The 15,404-nt window shown below is 41.4% G+C and overlaps 1 protein-coding gene and 1 pseudogene across 4 annotated transcripts in view; one reads left to right on the top strand and one right to left on the bottom strand.

The window, feature by feature from the left end:
- The window catches only part of AFG1L (AFG1 like ATPase), a 223,346-nt gene that overhangs the window by 184,616 nt on the left and 23,326 nt on the right, over nucleotides 1-15,404 (bottom strand). For all 4 annotated transcript variants that reach the window (XR_002343776.1, XR_002343774.1, XM_021090788.1 and 1 more), the window contains exon 2: nucleotides 1,260-1,483. Coding sequence is in view for 2 of the 4 variants with exons in the window: in XM_021090788.1 (XP_020946447.1) it covers nucleotides 1,260-1,483 (224 nt within the window). In the remaining 2 variants the exon portion in view is untranslated. The remainder of the gene's footprint in view (nucleotides 1-1,259; nucleotides 1,484-15,404) is intronic.
- On the top strand, nucleotides 5,704-14,183 carry LOC102162093 (annotated as a pseudogene).

Here is a 15,404-nt window from a genome sequence, read left to right as displayed (position 1 = left end):
GCTGTTAATATCCTTCACGATTTGAGGATGACACCTCTGATGACAGTGGCTTCCATAGCAGAATAAGGAATGGGGGTTTTCTTGCTGTCTCAGAATTTCGGCAAAAACTCAAAGTTGAGGACAGGGGAGGTAGTAAAGAGAAGCTCTAGTTGTATCCATGCAGAAATTACTTAAAAAGAAAAAGAAACGGCCACAAAAAAAAAAAAAAAAAAAAAAAGTAATCAAGGCAGAAAGTTGTTTCCCCCAGAAGAACCTCATGCCGTGTGTGTGTGTGTGTGGGTGTGTGTGTGGGTGTGTGTGTGGGTGTGTGGGGGGGTGTGTGTGTGGGGGGGTGTTGGCGGTGGTGGGGTGGTTCGGAGTCCCCAAGAGAAGTATCCAAAGAGATGAGAATTAAGGCAAAACAGGCATCCTTTGGGTGAGAAAATCTATAGGCAGCAATCAAAGCAGGGTGGGGACAAGTTCACAGAAGAACTTGACACGTGTCCCCAGGAGTATGGGGGTGTACAGGACAAAGACAGACACTGGGGCTTGCTTCTTCCACCTGCAGAGCCCAAGGGCAGGAGGATGGCAGAAGCTGCCCATGCAGGAGGGGTTTGAGAAAGAAGATGTTATACTTCTACACCATGATGGTGACCTGGCTAGAGCAGTCCTACAAGGCTAAGTGCAAGGGCAAGCATGTCCCAGCCCCACACAGTGGTGTGAGAGGTTGTTCCGAGAGAGTCCTAAGAGCTCAGTCACAGAGTGGAGCAGTGGGGAGGTCCTTGTGGCTGAAGATCCCATCCGAAACCTCTTACAAAGAGCTGGCGTGCCAGCATCTGCCACGCTAAAGACCCTTCACTGGTCACTTAAGACTCTGAAGTTTCACTCGCTCCAATCTTCTATCCCCCTCATTCTGACCTAGAGAAGCCAGCAGAGAGAGAAGGAGGGAGAGAGAACAAGTCACTTCCCCTTCTCCACTGCTGGGCCAGGCCTGTGCTGGAAGCAGGGGGAGCTTTGAACTGCACGCAAGTTTTCACTTGGACTGGTATTTAGGTATTTTTTAAATACTTCAATATGAAGCTATTTGAAGCCCCTGAAGGCAAAAGAAGGCTATGGAACATCAAGAGGTCAGGAACAGGGATCCAAAAGAGCTGGTTTAAAGCAAAGGAACTAATAGGAAACTTTCAAGCTGTTTTATGATTGTACCCAACTGCATTTAATTCATTTTTTAAATGCTTATATTTTTAACTGTTCAATCTTTAATGTCACACAAACCTCACCTTTGAAAAAAGGCCCTCTGCCTCTATACTGTATCCTTTAAGGTCCTCATGTAATTTCTGCAAACACCGTATGACTCTTCTTTGATGTTCATCATCCTTTAGCTCACGAGCTTTGATCAGAAAGTCATAGTGGTCCAGTGGTCCATGGCAAACAGCCAAAGCTTTTGAATAAGCCTCTGTAGCAGCAGCTGGAGATATACTCTCGGAGGTCTGAACTGTATAGGCTATAAACAAAAATATATGTAAAATTTTAAACGTTCTGAAATAAAGACATTTCATAGATTCTATATTATTGCTTAATGGTCACATTAAAACTTTTAGCCGGTTATGACTGTATAAATTTCAGCAGTTGTACATATCATTTTGATGAAAATAATATAAAACACATTTGTAATAATAAGTATAATTATCTCACTTTAATAAACTCCAAACTCCTACGCTATCAATATAATCCCTCCTCTAGGAAGCCTAACCACCCCCCCAACTCGAGTCTCTGCTTTGCCTCCACTCGACTGAACAAGCCACGTGGGCTCATCAGATCCTTCCCCCGAGCAAGGGTGATGCCTTTCTTTGCATTAGGCCTAAATCTGGTTCTTCAGTCCCAGGGCAGAGACTTCAAGGCTAGCATAAAGGGTTTTCTACTACCTCTTTATTCACTGCTCAAAACAACCCCACATTCAGATGTTACCACCTTGACTTCAGCCCTCTGCTTACAAAATCCCTGCCCTTTTCCATCACCTTTATGTTGGACACAAAGAGGTGGAACACAACAGAGGTCTGCTTCAAAGCAGGGAGGTATTCTAATGATCCTTTTTTTAGCCTCTCCGGTAAGAAAACCAGCTGTCTGTGTTAAGTCCAATCATAATTCCACTGACGCAGGTTCAATGAGAAACAAACTGGTACATTTCTAGCCAAAGATTTTGCAAGGGTACCTTGCCAGTGTTTCTCTTGTTACACTGAATACCATGTTTCCTTTGTTTCAACAATATGAAAATTACTTTCTTCAGAAAAAAATTAACAGTCACAACATGATTTCCATCTTCTTCTAAGAAAGAAAAAACAATTCCTTAAACAAACATACCATGACTGCTGGGGAGAGCACAGGGCTATTCCCAGGAACTGTTCTTCCTCTCTGAATAGAGGTTTTGGCAGAGCACAAGGCTGCCCAGTGAAATAGTCCATATCCCAGCCTCTCTGGCAGCCAGGATGGCCCCGTGACCAAGGGGGTGTAAGCTGACATGTGCACAGCCCTGCTCCAGAGCCCTTAAAGGGAAAGGGCAAATCCCCCTCATCCCTTTTCCCGTCCTCCCTCTGACTGGAAAGAAAGTGCCATGACTGCAGCTGGAAGAGCCAACCTGGCAAGGAGAGGCACACAGAATGCTGAGCAAAGCAGAGCAAAGTTCCCCAACAATGCTGAGCTGCCAAACCAGCTCTGGACCACCTGCCTGGATTTTTATGTAAAACAAACGTCTATCTTGCTTTTCAAGCAGTGTATTTTGGGGTCTCTTTGTTACAGAGGCCTAAATTATACTTTAACTAATACAGGGGGCTAATAGCCTGCAAAAGAGAACCAGACGAAAGGTCCCCTGGAATCCTAGGCCTCACAGGACCACGGACAAGGCTTGGGTTCAGGGTTGAAGCTGGAGGCATAGGTGGAAAGTTCCATAAAGGTTTCCAGCAACTTGAGATGCTTACCAGAGTAGTATAAGAAGAAACATATTTGCCCTTTGTCCAGAGTCCCTGGCAGAGAGCTCTTAAAACTTTTGGAATTTCCTAAGTGATAAAGTGTCTTTTGTTATTCAAAATGAGCCTCTTTCCATCACTTCTGAGTTCATGTTAATGAATTCAGAATAGGGCCCCAAGATAGCTCTGGACTGCTCCCCAGAAAGACCCAGAGTTTAAAGTTGGAACTTTCAGTCCCACCTACCAACCTGAGGGGGCGGGGGGCAGGGAGACTAGAGCTTCCAGGATGGTGAACACCACAAGGTGCTGGAGAAGGTGAGGTGCCTGGAGAGGGCATGCAAGCTCCGCACCCCTGCTCTTATCCCTTGCCCTATGCATCTCTTCCATTTATCTGCTCCTGAGTTGTTCCCTTTATAATAAACTGATAAACATAAGTGTTTTTTCTGTGTTCTATAAGACATTTCTAGCAAATTATCAAGCTTAGCAAATCATCAAACCTGAGGTGCAGGCTGTGAGAACCCCTGAATTTGTGGTCCACCAGGCTGCAGTGTGTGTAGCCTAGGCTGCCCACCTACAGCTGGCATATGAAGGGGGACCAGTTTTATGAGATTGGCCCTTTAACACAGGAGAGCTGATGCTACCTCCAAGCAGACAATGTCAGAATTGAATTGTTGGATACCCATTAGCACTGGAGGATGTGAGAATCTTAGGACCTGGGAAAATGTTCTTTTCCACTACCTCCTTTAAGTCGATAGGGTCAAACAAGCAAGAAACCTAAAATAATGCTAGAAGTTCCTGTCGTAGTGCAGTGGTTAACGAATCCGACTAGGAACCATGAGGTTTCAGGTTTGGTCCCTGGCCTTGCTCAGTGGGTTGAGGATCCGGCGTTGCCATGAGCTGTGGTGTAGGTTGCAGACGTGGCTCGGACCTCGCGTGGCTATGGCTCTGGCGTAGGCCGGCGGCTACAGTTCTGATTAGACCCCTAGCCTGGGAACCTCCACATGCCACGGGAGTGGGCCTAGAAATGGCAAAAAGACAAAAAAAAAAAAAAAAAAAAAAGAAAGAAACCTAAGATAATGCTAATTTCCCTCCCCTCTATCCCGCAGACCCTGTCCCCAGCTGTGAGCCAGGTCCTTACCCAATCAATCAGTCATCCGTGCTACTCAGTTTTACACCCTAAATACTCTCCAGTCCAATCCCTCTTCCCTTCCTCACACCACCTACCACTCCGTCCAGGCTCTCTCATTACCTCTGGCTTGGCCTCCCTGCCTCTGATCACCTCACGCCTCAAACTTACCGCTACCACAATCTCTAAAAATATCTTCCATCAACTACAGTGACCATCTTGCTAAAATCCAAACATGATTTTATCAATATTTTGCTTGACATTCATCTCAGTGTTTAAAGGAGTGGTTTTCACAAGCAATTTTAACAGCACCAGCTTTTTTATATATAGAACTTTTTGTGGGATCTTCCATTTATTTAAGAGAAAGGAGGTGAGGACAACAAAGTCCCTTCCTCTTCACGTATCCCTCTTTCCCAAACCCATACCAACCCATTTCCAAAGCAGCCTCTAAAGCCACTTCCCTACCTTAAAGGATCACATTACATAAGCATAGTGTGCAGAAAAGAGTTAACACAGGAGTTCCCATTGTGACTCAGTGGTTAACGAATCCAACTGGGAACCATGGGGTTGCAGGTTCGATCCCTGGCCTCCCTCAGTGGCTTGGGGATCTGGTGTTGCTGTGAGCTGTAGTGTGGGTCGCAGACTCAGCTCAGATCCTGCGTTGCTGTGGCTCTGGTATAGGCCAGCCGCTACAGCTCCAATTGGACCCCTACCTAGCCTGGGAACCTCCATATGCCACAGGTGTGGCCCTAGAAAAGACAAAAAGACAAAAAAAAAAAAAAAAAAAAAGAAAGAAAGAAAAGAAAAGAGTTAACACAGCAGGCCTGCGACTACTGTCCTTAAATGTTTGCTTGCAAAAGTTGGGCCTTGACTGGAAACTTGGATTCCCATCATTTCCAGAACTGGTGAGAGTAACTCACTGTTCCTAAATATTCACACCACATACAAGCAATGTGGTTTCTGCTGAACACTTACCTCCTTCTACTAATCTGAAATGTTGGCACATGCCAGGCAGAAGGTGCCTATGTGATCACCACTCAACCCTAGGCTTAGAGTCTCTAATGAATTCCCTAATCACAACATCTCATATCTGTTGTCACAGTTAGTAGCTGGAGGAATTAAGCATGTTCTGTTTGACTCCACTGGGAGAAAATGCTTATAAGCTTGTGCCTCATTTCCTCTTTGTCCCACACCTTTTCCCTTTGCTGACTGTGCTTTGTATCCTTTTGCTATAATAAATCATAGCTGTGAGTATGACTCTAGGCTGAGCTCTCTGAGTCTTCCTAGCAAATTACCAAACCCGGGGGTAGTCTTGAGGATCCCCAACACAGATAGTATCCTCATTCTGGGGTTCAAGGAATCCATAACAGGGCCCCAGCCTGCATTTTCAGACTACCTTCCCTCTACTCACCAAACTGCATCTATTGATACATGAAATGACTGAGTTACCCACCATATGTAATGAGTAATAGAGAATATCAAGATTGATTTAAGTGAGTGAAAGAACAACAACAAAAAAAATGTAGCAGTCATCTATCAAAATCAATTGGCCATATAGCATGTAAAATGAATTTGGGTACAGAGAAATTGGTTATGAAACTATTCTAAGTGGGAATAACACTGGCCCAAACTAGGATGGCAAAAGCAGAAGTGTTAAGGAAGCTGGGGAGAATGGAAAGTACAAAGGTAAATTCAATATTGTGGGCTGCCTTGTAGTCAAGCTGGATTACTCGCTGTGTCTCAAACATTTTCCATTCTTTCATTTCATAGTCATGCCTTTGTTCACACAGGTTCCTAACTGGACAGTCTCCTGGCAGCCTCTCTGGCCAACTCTCTGCCAGCCTAATTTCTTCTCCACAAAAATCTTACCTCACCCTCAGCTACTTAGATTTCCAAACACCTGTATTGGTCTCGATCCTTTTCTCTTTTCTTATGTTACAGCTTACAAGCTATTTCTCATTCCATCAAAGGCTATTAATGTCTTCACTTGTCCCCTAATCAGTGGCTTTCAATTTTTTGGATCTTCTTTCTATATCATGACCCAATATACATACAAATATATATAACTGAAAAGCAAGTTTTATGTAATAAGAGATTTTGTTAAAGCAAGAAATAGTAAGAAAAAAAGATCTTTCTGGGAGTTCCCATTGTGGCTCAGGGGGTTATGAACCTGACTAGAATCCATGAGGATGCAAGTTCGATCCCTGGCCTCTCTCAGTGGGTTAAGGAGCCAGCATTGCCGTGAACTGTGATATAGGCTGCAGATACAGCTCAGATCCCGAATTACTGTGGCTGTGGCATAGGCTGACAGCTGCAGCTCTGATTCAACCCCTAGCCTGGGAATTTCCATAAGCCACAAGTGTGGCACAAAAAAAAAAAAAATACTTTTTTTTACATTTTATTTTTTGCCTTACTGGAAAGAGTATCTTTCCACTTTCCTCACATCTACAAAAATTCAAAGGATTCCTACAGTTTTATTTATTTATTTGTCTTCTTAGGGCTGCACCTGTGGCATAAGGAGGTTCCCAGGATAGGGGTTGATTGGAGCTGCAGCCACCAGCCTACACCACAGCCACAGCAATGCAGGATCCCAGCCACATCTGCGACCTACACCACAGTTTATGGCAATGCTGGATCCTTAACCCACTGAGCAAGGCCAGGGATCGAACCTGAGTCCTCATGGATGCTAGTCAGATTCGTTTCTGCTGAGCCACAACGGGGAACTCCAAAAAGATCTTTCTATGCATGATATTCTCCGGTATTTTATATACATGTACTTTTACTACATACACCTTAAGAACCAATAGGTTTAGTTACACTAAATGCTATCTATATATTATACTTACTTACCTATTTTTTTTTTCTGTCTGTCCCCTCTAGTAATATGCTCTTCAAGGACAGGGATTTGTCTCTTTTATTCAAGCTGTATTTTCCAGGGAATAGACCTGATATGATTGGTGCTTATTAAATATTCCTTGAATCCCCTCCCTTCCTAACTTTTCAGAGGTGTCATTCTCTTCATTAACTAGCTCTGTACTACAGCATATCCTTTCCCCTCCCTACTAGCTTTTTTCATATCAGGTCAACCCTGTCCTATCTTAAAAAAAAAATAATAGCAACAATGAAACCTCTTAACCCTACAGCCATTAGACATCTGCTCTCCCTCCTTCCCTTCACAGCCAAGCCACTTAAAAGAATTGCCTTTACTTTTTCTGCCTATTCTCTCACATCCTGCTCATTTCTCAACCTCCTGTGATCAAGCTTCTACGAAGACAGCTTCTGCCAAGTTCACCCAAGGCCTATTGTTGCCAAATCCAATAGCTACTCCTCAGTCTTCATAATCTCATTCATAATTATAAAATATCTAATTTTTAAAGTTATTCATAGAAAATATAAGGACTGTGAGCAAAGTACATTGTTTCTATTGGGACCTGCCTTCAGAGAGTTTAAAGTCCCTTGCTTCCACTTTTATTTTTACTAACCTAATATCTTTATTTAGCAGTATATAATTTCATTCATTTTCCCAAAAAAGAAAACCAAGGCACACTGAAGATGAGGCATTACTTCAGGTAGTCAGCAGACATAAAAAGAGAATCATGTTAGGAGCTCATAAGTTGCCACTGTATCCTAACAATAAGTAAAAAGCCGGTCAGACAGAAAAATCAACATCTCAGATCCACAGGAAAAGGAAGGACACACGGCAAACTGCTTCCCCAAGCCTGAAGAGAAAGACAGGCAAATACAGGGAGTGACGGCTCTCAGAAGTAGAGGCTCATAAGTGGAAACCACCACAGGATCCATTGCCAGGGAAGGAAAATCTGAACTGAAAGTGATGAACTGATGGAGGCTGAATGCGGACAACGCTGAGAGTTAAAGATTCCAGGGGTACCGAACCATGGCGGGGGGGGGGGGGGGCTACACGTTTATGAATTTTACTTCCAGGAACTTGACCAAGCTCTCATGGTAACACAGGAGAAGTTGCTTTGTGCTTCTGGCATGGGGAAGGGAAAAGCCTGCCATCAAGGGAAACTATTTACCTAAACTGCTTGGGTATAATCAGTGCCTAACTGACCTGAGAGAAGAGAAATATTCAGCTCCACTCAACTCTAGACTTGCACATGGAAGAAGGGAAATATGCAACCGCAGCCCACTCTAGCCATCCTTCCCCACCTCAGAGGAGAGAAAAAACTGATAAATAAACAAAAAACAAAACTGACAAACATTTATTAAGTTCACAGTCCCAGAGGCACAGGCTCTCTAGAAGACCAATACCTAATCATAGACTATAGAATGCTTTGTCTCTCCACACACCTCACCACCACATAGCTAAAGGCCTATTTACAGCAGTTCCCTTTACCCAAGTGCATCATGTCTGGCTATCAAGAAAAAATTACAAGGTACACTAAAAGCAAAAATACACAATGTGAAGACAAGAGTAAGCATCAGAACCAGACATAGCATGGATATTGGAATTATTAGACTAGAAATTTAAAACAACTATTATTAAGGTGCTAAGGGCTCTAATGTATAAAGAGGACAGCATGCAAGAACATATGGCAATATAAGCAGAGATGGAAATTCTGAGAAAGAACCAAAAAGAATTCCTAGAGATGAAAACACTGTAACAGAAATAAGGAATGCCTTTAATTGGCTTATTAGTAGACTGGACATAACTAAAGAAAGTATCTCTGAGCTTAAGGATATATCAACAGAAACCTCCAAGACTGTAAGGCAAAGAAACAAAGAATGCACAAAACAAAACAGAATATTCAAGGACTACGGAACTACAAAAAGCGTAGCATACCTTTTCTCCTTCTGGAATACCAGAAAGAGAAGAGAGAAAGAAAGGAACTGAAGAAACATTGGAAACAACAATGACTGAGAATTTTCCTGAAATAGTGACAGACACCAAACCACAGATCCAGGAAGCTCAGAGAACACCAAGCAGAATAAATGCCAAGAAAATTACACCTAGGCATAGCATTTTCAAACTACAGAAAATAAAAAATAAAGAAAAAAATCCCGGAGTTCCCGTCGTGGCGCAGTGGTTAACGAATCCGACTAGGAACCATGAGGTTGCGGGTTCAGTCCCTGCCCTTGCTTAGTGGGTTAAGGATCTGGTGTTGCTGTGAGCTGTGGTGTAGGTTGCAGACGCGGCTCGGATCCCACGTTGCTGTGGCTCTGGCGTAGGCCGGTGGCTACAGCTCCAACTGGACTCCTAGCCTGGGAACCTCCATGTGCTGCGGGAGCGGCCCAAGAAATAGCTAAAAAGACAAAAAAAAAAAAAAAAAAAAAAAAAAAAGAAAAAGAAAAAGAAAAAATCCCGAAAGAAGCCAGAGAGAAAAACACCATACCTATACGGTAAAAAAGGAATAAATTAAATGCAACTTCTCATAAATCATGTAAGCAATAAGAAAGTAGAACAAAACATTTAGTGTTGAGAAGAAAAACCCACCAATCTAGAAATCTGCACCCTGTAAAATTATCCTTCAGAAGTAAAGGAGAAATAGGGAGTTCCCAATGTGGTTTATCAGAATTAGACTCTAACTAGTATCCATAAGGATTCAGGTTCAACCCCTGGCTTTTCTCAGTGGGTTAAGGATCTGGCATTGCCACAAGTAGTGGTATAGGTCGCAGATGCAGCTCAGATCCCACACTGCTGTTGGCTGTGGCACAGGCCAGCAGCTGCAGCTTCAGTTCAACCCCTAGCCCAGAAATTTCCATATACCACAGGTGTGGCCCTAAAAAGGAAAAAAAAAAAAAAAAAGGTAACAGAGAAATAAAGACTTTCCCAAGCAAACAAAAATTAAAGGAATTTGTTGCCAGTAAACTTACCTTGTAAGAAATGTTAAAAGAAGTTCTTTAGAAAGAATGAAAATAATATAGTTCATAAACTCAGATCTCCATAAAGGAAAAGCATTTAAGAAGGAATAACTGAAGGTTAAAAAAAAAAACTTTTATTTTTCTTGTCCTTAACTGATCTAACAAATAACAATTTATTCAAGTAATAATAGTACCAATGTATTCAGTTATTATGTGTATATAAGTATATACATATATGCATATTTATATACATGAAATGATTGACAGAGATAATATAAAGGACAAGAAAGAAGAATTATGATTATTTTGTTATTATAAAGTATTTGCAGTGCCCATGAAGTGGTAGATGTTATTTGAAAGTGGACTTGGATCAGCTGAAAGGTATATCACAAAGTCTAGGGCAACCACCAAAAAAATGAAAAAAGAAGTATAACTGATATGCTAAGAAAGAGAAAACTGAAAAATAGAAACTGCTCAATTAAAACCACAAAACACAGGAGTTCCCTTGTGGTGCAGTGGGTTAAAGATCCAGCCTTGTTACCACAGCAGCTCATGTCATTGCTGTGGCATGGGTTCAATCCCTGGCTGGGGAACTTCCACATACAAAGGGTGTGGCCAAAAAAAACCCCACAAAATACAGAAAAAGACTGCAAGTAAAAATAGGAACAAATAACAAGGGCAACAAATAGAAGATGGTAACAAATACGGTAGATATTAATCCAATTATATCAATAACCACATAATCAATGGTATAAATGAATAGATTAAAAGACAGAGACTTGACGTCAGAGTGGATCAAAGACAAGACTCAAATGTATTTTGTCTAAAAGAAACCCACTTTAGGAGGTACAGGTTCAATCCCTGGCCAGGTACAATGGGTTAAAGGATCTAGCATTGCAGCAGCTGCAGAGTAGGCTACATCTGCAGCTTGGATCAGTCCATGGCCTGGGAACTTCCATATGCCACAGGTGCGGCCATGAAAAAAAAATGAATATGAAATAAATAAATAAAAGAAACCCACTTTAAATACAAAGACACACTCATATTAAAAGTAAATGGATGGAGAAAAATATACCATGCTAATGCTAATCAAAAGAAAACAAGAGTAGCTATATTAATTTCGGACAGGCCAGACTTCAAAGCAAGGAAAGTTATCATAGATAAAGGGACATTACAGGAGTTCCCATCATGGCTCAGTGATTAACAAATCTGAATAGGAAGCATGAGGTTTTGGGTTCCATCCCTGGCCTTGCTCAGGGGGTTAAGGACCCAGCGTTGCCGTGAGCTGTGGTATAGGTTGCAGAAGCGGCTCGGATCCCGAGTTGCTATGGCTCTGGCGTAGGCCTGTGGCTACAGCTCTGATTAGACCCCTAGCCTGGGAACCTCCATATGCCGAGGGAGTGGCCCTAGAAATGGCAAAAAGACAAAAAAAAAAAAAAAAAAAAAAAAAAAAAAAAAAAAAAAAAAAAAAGGACATTACATAATGATAAAAGAATCAATTCTCCAAGAAGACATAACCATCATAATGCATATGCACCTAACAACAAACCACATCAAACTAAACTACATGAGGTAAAAATTGACAGGACTATAAGGAAAAATGGATGAATCCACTATCATAGCTGGAGACTTCAACACCCCTCTAGAAGAAATGGACAGATCCAGCAGGCAGCAAATCAGTAAGGACTTAGTTGAACTCAACAACAGCATCAATCAATTGTCTATAATTGACATCTATAGAATACATCACCCAACAACAGCAGAATCACATTCTTCTCAAGCTCACATAGAACATTCACCAAGATAGACCACATTCCAGGCCATAAAAACACATCTTAACAAAGTCAGAACAGAAATCATACAATGTCTGCTCTCAGACCACAATGGAATTAAACTTTCTAGTTTAATCAGTAACAGAATGATAACCGGAAAACTCTAAAATATGCAAAGATTAAACAATATACTTCTACATAACATACATGGGTCAAAGAAGAAAACTTGGGAGTTCCCATCGTGGCGCAGTGGTTAATGAATCCAACTAGGAACGATGAGGTTGCAGGTTCAATCTCTGGCCTTGCTCAGTGGGTTAAGGATCTGGCATTGCCATGAGTTGTGGTGTAGGACACAGAGGCGGCTCAGATCCCACATTGCTGTGGCTCTGGCGTAGGCTGGCAGCAACAGCGCCGATCAGACCCCTAGCCTGGGAACTCCACATGCCACGGGAGTGGCCCTAGAAAAGGCAAAAAGACAAAAAAAAAAAAAAAAAAAAAAAAAAAAAGAAAGAAGAAGAAGAAGAAGAAAACTCAAGATAAATTTTTAAATATTTTGAACTAAATGAAAATGGAAATACAAATTATCAAAATAAGCAGGAAATAGAAAAAGTAGTGATTTGAGAGAAATTTATAGCAATGAAAGCATATGTTAGAAAAGAAGAAAGATCTAAAATCAACCATCTAAGGTTAAGGATCCAGTGTTGTCATTGCAGAGGTTCAGGTCACTGCTGTGGTGAGGGTTCAGTCTGTGGCCCAGGAACTCACATGTGCTGTGGGCACAGCCCACTCCACCTCCGAAAGAAAGAAAGAAAGAAAGAAAGAAAGAGAGAAAAGGGAGAAAGGGAAAAAGAAAGAAAGAAAGAAAGAAAGAAAGAAAGAAAGAAAGAAAGAAAGAAAGAAAGAGAAAGGAAGGAAGGAAGGAAGGAAAGAAAAATCAATCATCTAAAGTGTCCACCTTAGGAAACTTGAGAAAAATCAATGAAACCAAATGCTGGCTCTTTGAAAAGATCAGTAAAACTGGTAAGCCTCTGGCTAACTAGGAAAAAAAGAGAGAGGACACAAATTACTAGTATCAGAAATAAAAGAGAGACATCACCTGGACATTAAAAGGGTAATAAAGAAACACTATGAATGACTCAACCCATAAATCTGATAACCTAGATGAAATGGACAGATTCCTTGAAACACACAATCTGCCAAAATTCACACAAGAAGAAACAATCTGAATAGGCCTACATCTCTTATAGAAATTGAATCAATAATTAATAATCTTCCAAAACAGAAAGTATCAGGCATAAAAGGGTTTACTGTGAATTCTACCACTTAAGAAATTATACTAATTCTCCAAAATCTCTTTCAGAGGATTAGAAGCAGAAAAATACTACCTAACTCATTCTATGAAACCATTATTACTCTAATACCAAAATAAGACAAAGACACTGCAAGAAAAGAAAACCACACCAATATCTCTCATAAACATAAATGCAAAAATTCCCAACAAAGTACTAGTAAATCAAATCCAACAATGTATAGAAAGAATTACACACTACGAACAAGTGAGATTTATCCCAGGAACATAAGGCTGATTCAACATTTTAAAATTAATTAATGTAGATGATGGCTGGGGGGCCAAGACAGGGCAACAGTACCCTCTTTGCTTCATTGCACCCTAGCACCTCCACGCGGGTCACAAGTACCATGAAGATACTGACCACCCATGGGAAACTGTTACAACAGCTGCAATGCAGAAATACTCAAACCTTGTGAACTCAGTGTGGCTGGAGTTAATGTATTGCACAGACATAGAGATCCCTCTAGAAAGCTACACAACCAAAGATTCCTCAGCACAGAGTGGGGACTGCCTTCCATTGTGATATCTCTTATTGGTGCAGCAGGAACTAAAACATATGTGAAGAACATATGTGAGTGGATCCTGTAGAGAAAACAACAGAACTTAAATCTAATATTTCATTTACAAATACAGCTCCAGGAGATGAGAGACATATACAAACCACATTCTTAAGACCCAGAAAAAAACTGTTTTTACTCAAGAATTCTTAATTGCCATTGAAAGGAGTCAGTCTCAGCACTCTGAAGGGCTGATGGCAAGTATATCTTCAAGTGTTAATAAATTTAGCTGAGAAGCAACAGAATAGGTAATACATAAATGCTGAAATTGAAGAAATGATGTCTTCTGCAAAAGAAAGCATAAGGATACTGATGGCAGCAGCAGCACTTGTAGAAAAATGATAAAAGTTGATATGCAACACCTGGCTCCCCAGATCTCTACAAGCTGGCAATATTTTTTTATTTAAAAAATACAACTATATCTTAGGTAGAATTGTTTTTTCTAATAAGCTGAAGAAAGGCTATGTGACTTGATTGAAACAAAGAGGTGCAGGGCTTCTAAATAAAAGGGATCATCTGAATTTTTTATTTCTTTTTGTCCTTTTAGGGCTGCACCTGTGGCATACAGAGGTTCCCAGGCTAGGAGTCAAATGGGAGCTGTAGCCGCCGGCCTATGCCACAGCCACAGCAACGCCGGAGCCGGGCTGCATCTGTAACCTACATCACAGCTCTCAGCACCATCGGATCCTTAACCCACTGAGTGAGGCCAGGGATTGAACCTGTGTCCTAATGAATACTAGTCAATTCGTTTCCACTGAGCCATGATAGGAACTCCCTCATCTGAATTTTTTCCAAATCAATTAATATAATTTATTTCATCAACAAGCTAAAGAGAAAAATCACATGATCATATCAATAAATGTGGAAAAAGCATTTGACAAATTCTAATATCCATTCATGAATTAAATTTAAAACGTCTCAGTAAATTAGGAATAGAGGTAAATTCTTCATCTTGATAAAGAGTATCTATTTAAAAAATCCCTATAGTAACATCATACTTAATATATTTAGAAGTTTCCCACTAAGATCAAGAACAAGGTGGTGGAGTTCCCGTCGTGGCGCAGTGGTTAACGAATCCGACTAGGAACCATGAGGTTGCGGGTTCGGTCCCTGCCCTTGCTCAGTGGGTTAACGATCCGGCGTTGCCGTGAGCTGTGGTGTAGGTTGCAGACACGGCTCGGATCCCGCGTTGCTGTGGCTCTGGCGTAGGCCGGTGGCTACAGCTCCGATTCAACCCCTAGCCTGGGAACCTCCATATGCCGCGGGAGCGGCCCAAGAAATAGCAACAACAACAACAACAAAAGACAAAAAGACAAAAAAAAAAAAAAAAAAAAAAAAAAAAAAACAAGGTGGAGCTCCCACTATGGTGCAATGGGATCAGCGGTGTCTTCGGAGTGCTGGGATGCAGGTTTGATGTCCAGCCTGGCACAGTGGGTTAAGGATCCAGCATTGCCACAGCTTCGCCTTAGGTCAAGACTTTGGCTCAGATCCGATTCCTAGGCTGGAAGCTCCATAGGCCACGGGGCAGCCAAATAAAAACAAAAAAAAAAATTTAGAACAAGGCAAGAATGGCCCCTCTCCTCACGCCTGTCAACATAGTACTAGTTAATGCCATGAGATAAGCAAAGAAAATAAAAGGTATACAGATTGCGAAGGAGGAAATAAAACTGTCTATGTTTGCAATGACATGATCATCTATATAGAAAACCAAAAGAATTAACAAAATAACTCCTGGGACTAATAAGGAATTATAGTAAGGTTGCAGGATACAAGGTTAATATACAGTGTTTTATTGCCAAAAGAATAGACAAATATATTAATGGAGCATAATGG

This window comes from Sus scrofa, chromosome 1 (assembly GCF_000003025.6).
Source record: "Sus scrofa isolate TJ Tabasco breed Duroc chromosome 1, Sscrofa11.1, whole genome shotgun sequence".
NCBI classification, from domain to species: domain Eukaryota; kingdom Metazoa; phylum Chordata; class Mammalia; order Artiodactyla; family Suidae; genus Sus; species Sus scrofa.
This window is presented reverse-complemented; position numbering and strand designations above follow the sequence as displayed.